The sequence below is a fragment of the Ahaetulla prasina genome, chromosome 1 (assembly GCF_028640845.1).
Source record: "Ahaetulla prasina isolate Xishuangbanna chromosome 1, ASM2864084v1, whole genome shotgun sequence".
Classification (NCBI taxonomy): Eukaryota; Metazoa; Chordata; class Lepidosauria; order Squamata; family Colubridae; genus Ahaetulla; species Ahaetulla prasina.
Genome location: NC_080539.1, coordinates 45,568,245 through 45,582,756, shown reverse-complemented (window position 1 = coordinate 45,582,756; position 14,512 = coordinate 45,568,245). Strand labels below are relative to the sequence as shown.

At 38.5% G+C, this 14,512-nt stretch overlaps 1 protein-coding gene across 3 annotated transcripts in view; it reads left to right on the top strand.

Moving 5' to 3' along the window:
• ACSS1 (acyl-CoA synthetase short chain family member 1) overlaps positions 1-14,512 on the top strand; it is a 51,263-nt gene that overhangs the window by 12,596 nt on the left and 24,155 nt on the right. For 2 of the 3 annotated variants that reach the window (XM_058165015.1, XM_058165018.1), the window contains exons 3-6: positions 9,106-9,305; positions 9,655-9,830; positions 11,534-11,686; positions 12,498-12,645. In XM_058165015.1, the coding sequence (XP_058020998.1) occupies positions 9,106-9,305; positions 9,655-9,830; positions 11,534-11,686; positions 12,498-12,645 (677 nt within the window). Of the gene's footprint in view, positions 1-8,149; positions 8,311-9,105; positions 9,306-9,654; positions 9,831-11,533; positions 11,687-12,497; positions 12,646-14,512 lie in introns of all 3 variants that reach the window. The other variant, XM_058165019.1, reaches the window with a different exon arrangement.

The following is a 14,512-nucleotide window of genomic DNA, read 5'->3' as shown; positions in this document are numbered from 1 at the left end:
CACCTTCAATTTATATAGCCACCCATCTCACCTAAGCAACTTTGGATGGCAAAATGTGAAGCTAATAATCCAAAGTGAAAAAGAAAAATAAGAATATGCAGCAAAAATAAATCAACAAGATGCTTTGTATTTCTTTTTCATCTATTGCTAATTTTTTGTCTCTTTCACAAGCATCTGAGAAAATGGTAAGTTTGTGTTTGACTTCTACTGCTTCAGGTTATTAACAGACACCGTATGTTTGTGTGTGTATACATACACACTGTACATATATATACATATATAGTGAGTATGTTTGTACTGCATACTGATGCATCATTAATTTAACTATAGTTTACTAATATATCAAAAATTATGTGACTTTATACATAAGTCTAAACCATAAGGTTACTATTTTGGCTGTATTCACATAAGATATTGACCCACAGTTAATGTCAAGTTTTTCTTGAATTTAATCCTTAGGTATTCACATAATTTTCTTTACAATAGTGAGTAAGTGGTTTGCCATTGCTTTCTTCTGAGATTTTTATTTTATTTTCCAAACCTGGGGTATACCTGGTGTTTTATTCAAGTAATAATCTGATACACACTGCCGCCTAGTTAGCTGAACTATAATAAGTTAACCAAATTATAGTTTACTTAGTTTCAAGAAGCCAAATGTTATGAATTTACTGGAAGCTAAAGCATGGAACCTACAAAACTTCTTTTATTGCTGTTTATTTGTATGTTCTGATCTGTGTATCCTTTTTAATGACGTTCTTAGTTGAGAATCACATTCTTCTGGTTAGCACATTCCACTAAGCTATTATTTGCTTAGCTAGGCTTATAAAATAAACTACAGTGAAATGGGTTCATTCAACATGCTAAGTCATGTTCATTCTAACATGCTAAGTTCATTCAACATGCTAAGTTATAAACACTAAGTACAAACTTGATGGACATTACCTTACAGATGACCCCCACCCTGTTAAAGACCTTGGAGTTTTCATATCAAATGATCTAGGTGCCAAAGCCCATTGCAACTACATCGCAAAAAAGGCTTTAAGAGTTGTAAACCTAATCTTGCGTAGCTTCTTCTCCAGAAACACTACACTACTAACCAGAGCATATAAAACATTTGCTAGACCAATTCTTGAATACAGCTCGACTGTCTGGAACCCATACCACATTTACGGTATTGTATAACCGTAAATAACTATACGATATATAAGCATAAGTATGTTGCATTTGAATATAATACATTATTTGAAAATAATATTTTTTTTAAATTAGTAGGCCTCTGGCTGCTCATGAATTGGCTCCTCTATTCAGATTTCTAGATAATGGCAAATGAGTGAGTTGCATTCCATCTTTAGCTTACTTGCATGTGCCTTGAACTGAAAGCTACAGGTATTTTTACAATGAAGTAATGCAAAATGTTAGCTTTGGATGTAATTTTAACTTGTGTGCACATAATGGACACTACTATAGCACACTTTTCTTAACTGTGCACAATTGGATTAGGAAGGGGCAGTTTGTCTTCATAATTATAGTAGCCCAGGTGTCAAACTCGATCGTGTCGTGTGACTTATCGTGTTGTGTTTTGCCTTTGTGGACCAGGGGTGGGCATGGCCTGCACATGACACATCTGGCCCGCAGGCCACTAGTTTGACAGGCCTGCTAGATGATTTGTCAAGAGGTGAATCTTGTGTTCTACAATAGGAATATAGGAAACTGCTTTGTCAGTCTGTTTGTCAGTCTGGTTTTCTGTACTGACTGGTAACTCTTTTTAAGAGTTCCAGACCCAACCTTTCTTAGGATTAAATATTGGATTACATTTTTACCTTAGAGCAGATAAGATGTGACCTCAATATGGAGGATATTGCTATCTCTTCTTTACCATGTTGAAGATCACGTTATGGCTCAACTAGAAGTCATGAACAAAATAATGTAAACCAGTGGTTCTCAACCTTTTTATGGCCATGCCCCACCTAAGCATCTCTAAAATCCTGATGCCCCCCCCTCCCCGTGTCTTATAATTCTTACTATTCAAAAAGTGAACTCCTACTCATGCGGAGGAAGCCTAAAAGGCCATTAACTTGGTTTAAAGAAGGTTCCAAATTGCCCCCATTAAAAATCAAATTGCCCCCATTAAAATCAAATTGCCCCCATTAAAATCAAATTGCCCCCATTAAAATCAAATTGCCCCCATTAAAATCAAATTGCCCCCATTAAAATCAAATTGCCCCCATTAAAATCAAATTGCCCCCATTAAAATCAAATTGCCCCCATTAAAATCAAATTGCCCCCATTAAAATCAAATTGCCCCCATTAAAATCAAATTGCCCCCATTAAAATCAAATTGCCCCCATTAAAATCAAATTGCCCCCATTAAAATCAAATTGCCCCCATTAAAATCAAATTGCCCCCATTAAAATCAAATTGCCCCCATTAAAATCAAATTGCCCCCATTAAAAATCAAATTGCCCCCCTGTGGGGTATAGGCTCCACAGTGGGAATTACTGATGTAGACCTATTGAGATGGTATATCCAAGGCTTCTGGGGGGACCTGGGAGTCGATATCTGAGATGAGATTTCACTTGTGAGGCCTCTTCCCAGAAGAGGCCATTTGATCCAGAATAGCTGCCTAATTTTCAGAGGAAGTAGAAAAAAATGGAGTGAAAAGACACCTAACCAATTGTGGTATAAAAGTGAACATGGGGTCTTGCCTGTCCAAAGGCAATATGAGTGAGTAGTGAAGTATATGTGTTTCTCCAGTTTCCTTATGTTTTCACAAGTGCTTATCATTATTTCTGAAGCCTAAATTAAATATTGGATTACATTTTTACCTTAGAGCAGATAAGATGTGACCTCAATATGGAGGATATTGCTATCTCTTCTTTACCATGTTTAAGATTTATTTATTTATTTATTGTTTCAATTTTTATACAGCCCTTCTCCCAAAGGATTCAGGGCAGTTTACAGCCAAAGTAAAGACAGTTAGTACAATTTTTAGGACCAGTTTAAAAGGAAAATTTAGAGTTGGTTGAAGAACTTAAAACCAATAAAACCCCTTATTAAAACCCCACTAGGCCAGTCCTGCACGGTGAAACAAAAATGTTTTCAGCTCGCGTCGAAAGGTCCGAAGATCAGGGAGTTGACGGATACCTGGTGGTAACTTGTTCCAGAGGGTTGGTGCCCCCACAGAGAAGGCCCTCCCCCTGGGCGCCGCCAGCCGACATTGACTGGCCGACGGCACCCTGAGGAGAACCTCCCTATGGGAGCGCACTGGTCGATGGGAGGTCGCCGGTAGCAGCAGGCGGTCCCGTAAGTAACCCGGTCCTATGCCATGGAGTGCTTTGAAGGTGGTAACTAACACCTTGAATTGCACTTGAAAGTCCCCTGGAAGCCAGTGCAGCCTGCGCAGGAGAGGTGTTATATGGGAGCAACGAGTCGCTCCCTCTATCACCCGCACGGCCGCATTCTGAACTAACTGGAGTCTTCGGGTGCTCTTCAAGGGAAGGCCTATGTAGAGAGCATTGCAATAGTCCAGACGGGAAGTGACGAGGGCGTGAGTGACTGTGCACAAGGAATCCCGGTGCAAGAAGGGACGCAACTGGCTATCAGGCAGACCTGGTAAAAAGCTCCCCTGGCGACGGCCGTCAAATGCTCTTCCAACGACAGTCGTGCATCCAGAAGGACGCCCAGATTGCGGACCTTCTCTGTGGGGGCCAATGACTCGTCCCCCACAGACAGCGATGGCCTCAGCTGATTATACCGGGACGCCGGCATCCACAGCCACTCAGTCTTGGCGGGGTTGAGTCGAAGCCTGTTTTTCCCCATCCAGACCTGCATGGCCTCCAGACAACAGGACATCACCTCAACGGCTTCGCTGGGGTGGTTGGGAGTGGAAATGTACAACTGCGTATCATCAGCGTACAGATGACATCGCACCCCAAAACCACGGATGATCTCACCCAGCGGCTTCATATAGATATTGAACAGGAGAGGCGAGAGAACCGACCCCTGGGGCACCCCACATAAGAGGTGCCTCGCGGTCAATCTCTGCCTCCCTGCCAAAACCGTCTGCGACCGGTCAGAGAGGAAGGAGGAGAACCACCGAAAAACGGTGCCCCCCACTCCCAGGCCCCCTAGCCGCCGCAGCAAGATACCATGGTCGATGGTATCAAAAGCCGCTGAAAGATCTAATAGGACCAGGACAGAAGAACAGCCTCTGTCCCGGGCCCTCCAGAGATCATCCACCAACGCGACCAAAGCCATTTCAGTGCTGTACCAGTCCGGCTTCCGGCCTGGAATGGGTCCAGATAGACAGTTTCATCCAGGTACTGAGGGAGCTGATGCGCTACCACACTCTCAACAACCTTCGCCACAAAATGAAGGTTGGAGACTGGACGGTAGTTCGATAAAACAGCTGGATCCAGGGAGGGCTTCTTGAGGAGGGGTCTCACCACAGCCTCTTTCAAGGCTGTAGGAAAGACACCCTCTCTCAGAGAAGCATTAACAATTCCCTGGAGCCAGCCTCGTGTAATCTTCTGTGTGGCCAGTACCAACCAGGAGGGACACGGGTCCAATAAACATGTGGTTGCATTCAGCCTCCTCAGTATCCTGTCCATGTCATCGGGAGCCACAGTGTCAAACTCCTCCCAGATGACAGCCTCAAGAACCGCCTCCATCATCCCATCTGAGACTACCCAATCTGTGTCCAGCCCATCCCGAATCTGAGCGATTTTATCGTGCAGATATTGTCCAAAGTCCTCAGCACGGCCTTGCAAGGGGTCTTCCCTAACTCCCTGAGTAAGAAGGGAGCGGGTCACCCTAAACAAGGCTGCTGGGCGGTTATCTGCCGACGCAATAAGAGCGGAGAAATACTCACGTTTCGCCGATCCTATCGCCACTAGGTAGGTCTGAATATGAGACCTTACTAGTGTTCGATCAGGTTCAGAACGGCTGGCCCTCCAATTACTCTCTAGGCGTCTTTTCCAGCGCTTCATCTCTCTCAACTCCTCGGAATACCAAGGAGCCGGTCGAGACCGGTGCCGGGTCAGAGGCCGCAAAGGCACGACACGGTCCAAGGCCCCCGCTGCCGCCCTTTCTCAGGCGGCGACGAGTTCTTCAGCCGAGTCGTGGGCTACGTCCTCAGGAAGTGGCCCAAGCTCTGTCAGAAACCTCTCCGGGTCCATCAGGCCCCTGGGATGGAACCAACGTGTTGGTTCCGTCTCCCTGTGGTGCGGGATAGCGGTTCGAACGTCCAACCGAAGTAGAGAATGATCCGACCATGACAAGGGTAGAGTGACTAAGTCCCTTGATTCTAGATCATTCAGCCACAGTCCAGAGATAAAAATTAAAATCCAGAGTGTTTTCCCCAATGTGAGTGGGACCATCAACTAACTGGGTCAGGTCCAAGGCCATCATGGAAGCCATGAACTCCCGAGCTACAGTAGATGACTCACCGAGCGATGGTAGAAGTCCCCCATAACCATAAGTCTGGGGGTATCAACTGCCAATTCGGCTATTACCTCCAGCAGCTCGGGCAGGGCTGCTGTCACGCTGCAGGGAGCCAGGTACGTAATCAGCAAACCCACCTGTATCCCCTGACCCCACCTCACAAAGAGGGACTCACATCCAGCTATCTGTGGAACAGTGACCTCCCTCGGTCGAAGACCTTCGACCTTCGAAGTTCACGTTATGGCTCAACTGTAAGTCATGAACAAAATAATGTAAACCAGTGGTTCCCAACCTTTTTATGGCCATGCCCCACCTAAGCATCTCTAAAATCCTGATGCCCCCACTCCCTGTGTCTTATAATTCTTACTATTCAAAAAGTGAACTCCTACTCACGCGGAGGAAGCCTAAAAGGCCATTAACTTGGTTTAAAGAAGGTTCCAAATTGCCCCCATTAAAAATCAAATTGCCCCCCTGTGGGGTATAGGCTCCACAGTGGGAACCACTGATGTAGACCTATTGAGATGGTATATCCAAGGCTTCTGGGGGGACCTGGAAGTCAATATCTAAGATGAGATTTCCCTTGTGAGGCCTTTTCCCAGAAGAGGCCATTTGATCCAGAATAGCTGCCTAATTTTCAGAGGAAGTAGAAAAATGGAGTGAAAAGACACCTAACCAATTGTGGTATAAAAGTGAACATGGGGTCTTGCCTGTCCAGAGGCAATATGAGTGAGTAGTGAAGTATATGTGTTTCTCCAGTTTCCTTACGTTTTCACAAGTGCTTATCATTATTTCTGAAGCCTAAATTAAATATTGTCTTATCTAGAAAGCTGCTGATTATCCAGTAGTGAGAGAGAGAGAAAGAGGGAGGGAGGGAGAGAGAGAGAGAGAGAGAGAGAGACTCTTGCTCAATAATGTTGAGAAATTTACCCAAGGCCAAGTAGGCAAATGGCAGACAGGAAAAGAAGCATAAATCAGAGTCTTTGAAGATAAAACTTGCTTGAATAGTTTCACTTTCCACAGAAACACACAAAAAAATAGTTAAGATTCAATCTGAAGTTCGGAGCCAAGAAAGGATCATCATCAATTTATAGGTCAGTTTTAGGTTCCTTATATGAACAGAGGGCAATGACATGCAAGGCACAGACAGTTGTTTATAACAAGGAAATATGGTACCAATAGAAGATAGTAACTGTGGGTTGTATAATAACTGAGGGTTGAACTATGGAGTCCTTGGTGCTCTCTGAGATTGATTGTTCGCTTCCACACATTTCATTACTGATTATGTTACCTAGTTGGGTAATGAAACATATGCATGCAAAGTTCAGAAGGTATGAAGGACTCCAAAAGAGATAGGGATCAGAGCTGCCTCTTAAATAAGACTGCAGCCGACTGTTTTTAGTTAAGACAGGCATGTCTTGCTTGGCAAGGAGCCTCATGGACCACTTTGATTCTGATGTTTGAATGCCATGTCTGAGAACTAGGAGGCCTTATTTCATCTTTTAATCCCTCCAGCTGTTCTGATGCTGCCTGTGTTTGATCAGCCTCAGGTAATTCCTGGCTTAGTATCAGCTGAAGTTGATTACACACAGCCTTCCCTGAGGCTGGCATTCCAGTTTAGTAGCGGAACTTCTTCAGATTCCAGGTCATCTGAGCTCTGGGCCATGACATTGCATTTGTGAGGGATGCCAGGGACCAGAACATGGACATTCTCTGGTTGCTCTGATAACAGCAGTATAAAAGGATTTTGATCTTTTGCTTCGGACTTCAGAAGGCACTAGGTACTTTTTTTAACAGGGGATGCTTGTTAATCCAGAGGTAGCTGAATGATTATTTTGAAATGAGTTTTTATGATTAGTTTTATGTTTGTTGGCAACTTATCTAATCAACAACTTGGCCCAAGTAGCAAGAAATCTGAGAAGAAGCTTTTCAAATCATTCAAAGTTATTCCATTTTACCAGACTCACTCACTGTAAATGAAGATGAGAAACTGCTCTTAAAATTTCCAAGATTCAATATTTACCCCAGACTTACATTAAAGGTATTCTTCTCCTGACATCTGTGTAGTTCCTGCTTTCTTGATTTTGTCCAGCAGCTTGAGACTTGATAGGACTGTCAATTTTGATTATTCTGATGATGAATTTTTATGTCGATCCTTTTAGATTGTACACAGTCCAGAGTCCTTTGGGAGGACACAACAATATAGAAATGGTGTACAATAAATAAACAATAAAGAAATAAACGTTAAACTTTATGCTTGTTAAGGATAGCTTCCCCCACCCCTTGGTACTGGAAACAGCAATATAAACATATTGTCATGAATAGTAATGGAGTTTGTAATGAGAATATTTTTCAATAAAGATGAAGAATTTATATGCAAACTACGAATTTTGTATATAAACTAGTTTATCTTGCTTTCATATTATTTAGCTCGCTCTTGCAAGATCAGTGGAACCATCAAACAATATAAAGCATATTATCTAATGGAAGCAAGATAGTTCAGTCTATTTCACATCTTAGTCTGGGAGAGATGACTGAGATCTACATTCTATCTATGGAAATCTTCATGGAAACAGGAATTGCTGCTGTTTCCTGATTAATATAAATCTGCTCAAAGAAGTAGTATTTAGAAGGAAAAATATATAATGTCTCCTGCACTTGCCAGGCCTTCCCTGGAATCCTTTCTAGGCTGTTTTTCTTTCCCCTGCAGCTGAGTCTCTTCTGATCTCAAAGTACAGTGGGATGACCAGGCATGGCCACAGAACAATTGCAGATGAAAAACCGTGGACGTTACAAGAGTTAAACACCTCTCTATTTCTTCCCTCGGAAATATCTTCTGATATCCACATTAGTATTGTGAGACAAGCACAGGTCAGAATTCTGAAATATAATTCTGACCTCACACAAATTATTTATGAAAATGACCTTTTACTATGTAGAAGCCTGAGGACTTTAAACATACTTCTGAATAATGTTGATATAATAATAGTTGTAATAAAAATGAAGTGATAGTTCATTAACCCAGCTCTGGACTGATGGGGTTTCCAGGTAATGTAGTTTTGTCATAAAGGTACTATATAGTACTTGGCCAATAATGTGCTTTTCTTTCATTCCTTTGGTAATCCATTTGAATTGTAAAAGTAACTTTTGAAAACAACAAAGAGAAAAAGAAAAGGAAGAGAAAGTATTTTGCTTAAAATGATATTCTTGATTTGGCATTAGGCTATTATTACCAGCAAAAATGAATTTAAATAGACAAACTTAGGAAGGAAACATGCTTCCTCCAAAGTATTCTTTAAAGTAGTTTTAATTCTAGGAATGCTGAAGAATACCAGATATTTCTCAGAATTATTGATAATTTAAGAAATTCAACTATTTTTTTAACTCACCAAATTTAGTGATCCAAATGATTATTATATCTCAAAGTTGTTTTTGTAATATCTATGCATTTTAAACTGTTTCTAGGATTGTTGCTATTGTAACAGTGTCTGTTTAATTTATGATTATTTTGTAAAGAGCAGAAATTAAGACTACAAAAGCTGAACTTCAGTGGATTAGATTTAAATTTAAGTTTGCTTGATAAATATTTATCAGTATTTTTTGTAGATTGAAATATCATACTTCTAAAGTTAAACAAATGATAAGGCATTTGTTTCTACATTGCAGGGAACTTTTGGACATGACTTGTCGCCTTGCTAATACGTTAAAGAGAAATGGTATAAAAAAGGGAGACAGAGTTGCTATCTATATGTCTGTATCTCCAATGGCAGTGTCTGCCATGTTAGCTTGTGCCAGAATTGGTGCTGTTCATACAGTTGTTTTTGCTGGATTCAGTGCAGAATCTTTAGCAGGGAGAATAAATGATGGTGAGTATTTTTTTAAAAAAACAACACCCTTTTCAAATAATAATTCATGGATTCTTTTGTTATTGCAGGGGAAATGTAATTTTTTTCATTAGAAAATCAATATATCAACAATATAACATTTGTTGGACTCTGAGAATTTGTTGTAAGCAAGGAGCCTTCATAATCTTGTACATGCCATTCTACTTTCATAACTACATTTAGCAGAAAAACAACCCTGAGAATTTCATTACTATAGGATTTATTGTTTTACAATATATTATGTGCTATTTCTTTTTATTTATTAGATTATGATGCAAAACAGAGGAATAGATTAAAAATGGCTCTCTCTATAAATTATTTTTCTTCCTAGCTAAATGTAAAGCAGTGATCACCTGTAACCAGGGAATCAGGGGAGGACGGATTCTAGAACTGAAAAACACCGTGGATGAAGCTGTAAAGAACTGTCCAAGTGTCAAGTGTGTCTTTGTAGCCCAGAGAACTGACAACAAAATCCATACATGCAGTCATGATATTCTCCTTGAAGAAGTATGTTCATGGTGTTCATAATACTCCTTCTGATCAGAGATTTCTACATTGTATGATATATTGCATGCTATATTGAAGCCTAGCTTAGGAAAAAATCAAAGGCTAAACTAAAATGTAGCACAAGATTATCCAGAAAAACATAAAGGGAGAACAAATTCCTCCCCACCCCTTTATTTTTGAAATAGAAGTCAGAACTATTTCATGCTTCACTATTCAATTTTCTTCTGGATGACATTTGTTCTTGTTGTAGGAAGCCACCAGTGCATGTTGCCCATCCAGTTAGTGATTAGTGATTTATTTATTATAAATAAATATTATTTATAAATAATAAATATTATTAATATTATTTATTAGTGCTTTACATAGCATGGGAGGTGTTGTGTGTGTTTGTGTGTATACTATATTTACAATGAGAGATTTCATACTTAGTCTTCTCACTTGCCAGTCAGGCTTTTAAGTTATTACTGTTTTTTTCCCTTTCTGTTCAAGTATCTCTTATCCTTGGAGATTGCCTGAAAAAGTCCCAGCAGTTTCTTGGCAAGCTTTTTCAGAAATGGTTTGCTGTTGCCTTCTTTCTAGTGCTGAGAAAAAGTGACTGGCACAAAGCCAGATCACCCAGCTGGCTTTGTGCCTAAGGGAGAACTAGAATTTAGTCTCCTGGTTTCTAGGATGATACCTTAATCTCTGCACTAAAATGATTCTTTAGTCTACTCCAATAAAGTATTGTTTCAGTAAAACTTCTGCAGACTAATTCTTGAATTGCCTACCTCAAAGGGTTGACATCAATCTTGCAAGCCTGCCTGTCTTTTCCATTCCTTCCTTCTTTTAGCCTAGTAAATTTGAGTGGAGCTGGCCTGAGCTTTCTAATGATTTAAGATATGCTTTGGTTTTTGTAATCATTTTCTACATATTTTTTCCAAGGGAATGTCTATGGGCTTTCTACAGATAGAGAATTAAGATTCCCTCTTTGTCTACCACTCTACCTGGCCTTATTTAAGAGATTGCTAATCTGAAATCACTTCCTTCTTTTTTTTCTTCCCAAACAGCATCACACAAAATGTCAAACTCTTGACTTTCTCCTGGTAGAATGTAGCTAGTTAGGTACAGGGCTTTGTTTACCTCTGTTGGGTGTTTTCATTAAATAAATTTCATGTTTGTTATATTCAAAATGTTTACTTTAGGAAAGTAAATATAGATTAAATTCCTATTCTTAGGAATGCTCCTGTGCAGATAGGAATCTTACATCAACAACAGTTGCAAGCTTATTTCTCAAAAATTATCCATGAAGTAATAATAACCAGAAATTTAAAATACTATAAAAAGCAGAGAACGCAATTGAAAGACTTCTGCAGCAAAACAGTATTCATTAAAATAAAATAAAATAAAATAAAATAAAATAAAATAAAATAAAAGCCATAAAAGCCATTCATGGCCATGATTCCAGGAGAAGCATTGAATTCAGTATTCCTAAAAAAATCTAATTTACACCATTCAAGGCATGGAACCTGAATTTTAAACTGAGTTTTCAAATAATAATATCCTTTGGTGCTTTAAATGCCAAAATTGCATTACACACTTGTTATTTCTTTGTGAAATGTGAAAAAATTGAAGAAGGAAAACATACTTTTGTTATGTATTTGAGAAATTTAATATGCTATTGCTCTGCTTTTCATTTAATTGTCAATTAAAAAAATTTTTTTTAGGAGATGGCTAAGGAAGCATTGGTTTGCCCCTCTGAAATTATGGACAGTGAGGATATGCTTTTTATGCTTTACACTTCAGGAAGCACAGGAAAACCTAAAGGAATTGTTCATACCCAGGCTGGCTATCTGCTTTATGCTGCCGTAACACATGAGGTACCGGTAGAATCCTTCGTTTTATTGTTTTACTTTATTACTTTCAATAGTGTTAAAATCATGTTGACAAAGAATTTTGGTAGCATTGGAAATTTTGAATATGATGTGAGATGAAAAAATGATTTCTCAACTAGTATGAAATTTGTTAGGACTATGCAGCAATCTAGATTTGAGGAGAAAAGGGTGATGCAGAATATACAAAGGTGTTCACAAAGTATCTATGGGCAATTTCTTTAAAAAGCTGCATATCTCTTTAATCACATGGTCTAAGTCACTTTTCCCCCTTTGAATTTGGATTGCTGCAGAACCCTAAAAATTATACATATGCACATTTGATCAAAAGCAGACTTCTCAAGCAGACTTTTAAATTTAATTTTGGAATGCTACATTTAAAAAAAAATAGGGCTATTGGGCCAAATTTCAAAGCAAATGTACCTGTTAACACGGTTGGTTAATTATACCCTGAGTGTAAATCATAATAGATTTTTATATATACTTTACTGTTAAAAGAAAGAAAGAATGATACATAAATTGTAGGAATAATGTTACTTGAAATTGCTCTTGTTTTATGAAATGGTAAGTAGCAAAATCTCTGTTTATTCTGTAATTAGAGGTGGAGTAAATTTTCTCATACGAGGTTAAAATTCTGAAACCATGATTGGAAGCCATAAAAAGTTATTTGCCTGAATTTGTGATTGAGTTTTTTCTTCACACAAGGATGATAATATATTGATTACTGGCAAGTGTTTCTTGATCATAATAATTTTTCATTAGTATACACTGATTCTAACCAGTTATATTGTTTTTATAGCATGTTTTTGGCCTCAAACAAGATGACATTTTTGGTTGTGTAGCAGATATTGGTTGGATCACAGGACACAGCTATGTTGTCTATGGACCACTTTGCAATGGAAGTACCACAGTTTTGTTTGAAAGTACTCCTGTTTATCCAGATCCAGGTAGAAATTTTAAACATAATTTATAAAAACAGCAGTGGACATTAGGAAAGGCAATTAGTCATGATACAATCATTTCTTTCTTGTGAAGATTTAAAGGTTAACCACTTGCTTGTCTACCGAGGGCCAGCTTGGTCCAGTGGTTAACGCATCAGACTAAAATCCAGGAGACTATGAACTCTAGTTCCACTTTAGGCATGAGAGCCAGTTGTGTGATTTTGGGACAGTCACTCTTTCTCAGCCAACTCATCTCACAGGGTTCTTGTGGAGAAAATAAGATGAAGGTGTATGTTCGATTCTTTTTTTTTTTAATTTCTTTTTGTCACAAGGGCGGTATACAAATTAAAATATTATTATTATTATTATTATTATTATTATTATTAGAAGTATTATTATTAGAAGTATTATTATTATTATTATTATTATTATTATTATTATTATTATTATTATTATTATTATTAGAAGTATTAGAAGTATTAGAAGTATTATTAGTGGTATTAAATAGTTTGACATCGTCAGCAAAGAGAACACAATAACTTGAGATGAGGTCACAGAGATCATTTATGTATAGTATGAAGAGCGTTGGACCAAGAACACTACCTTGGGGAATGCCACTTTTGACAGGAACAGGATTTGATATAGCATTACCAATTTTGACCACTTGTTGTCTGTTTGACAGGAAGGCGTTTATCCAATTGTGAAGAGGTCCCGAAATGCCGTAGGATTTTAGTTTGAGGGGTAGTTTATCATGTACTACTGAATCAAAAGCTTTGCAGAAGTCTATGTAGATTGCATCTATTGCTTTTCCTTGATCAAGGTTTGTAGTCCATATGTTTTTGCAGTGGAGAAGTTGTAGATTACAAGACATTTTTTTTCTGAAACCAAATTGTTTATTAGAGAGAAGGTTGTTTGTTTCGAGATGGAGTGTAATGGATTGGTTTATGATGGATTCCATTACTTTGCATGAGACACAACATAGAGAGATAGGTCTGTAATTTTCATTGATTCCTTGAGTTATTTATAAAAATAATAAAGGTGGAATTTAAAAGTGCAAAAAAATAATAATCCTGCATGCAACCTTAGATTACTGGCATCAGTAAGTAGGGAGCAGAATTGCATATGTATTGGTTACTTTCTTATCTATCTATCTATCTATCTATCTATCTATCTATCTATTTATTTATTTATTTATTTTGTTACACAATATATATAAGCATAAGCATGAAATAATTATACAATATATAAGCATATATATGAGTATGAGTATATAATAACTATATTAATTGGATATAACGAAAGGAAACAATAGGACAGGAACGGTAGGCACGTTTGTGCTCTTATGCACGCCCCTTACAGACCTCTTAGGAATGGGGTGAGGTCAATGGTAGATAATTTTTGGTTGAAGCTTTGGGGATTTTGGGAAGAGACCACAGAGTCAGGTAGTGTATTCCAAGCATTAACAACTCTGTTACTGAAGTTTGGAGTGGTTAATATTAAGCTTAAATCTATTGTGTGCTTGTGTATTGTTGCAATTGAAGCTGAAGTAGTCTTCGACAGGAAGGACATTGTAATAGATGATTCTATGAAACTCAGGTCATGTCGAAGGCAGCGTAGTTCTAAATTTTCTAAACCCAGGATTTCAAGTCTGGTAGCATAAGATATTTTGTTGTATTCGGAGGAGTGGAGAACTCTTCTTATTTATTTTATTTATTTATTTTGTCACAACAATATATGTAACTATCATACAGAAAGGTTATATAGTATATAAAGGTATAGAAGAAAAGAAAAACAATAGGACAGGAACGGTAGGCACGTTTGTGCGCTTATGCACGCCCCTTATGGTCCTCTTAGGAATGGGGTGAGGTCAATA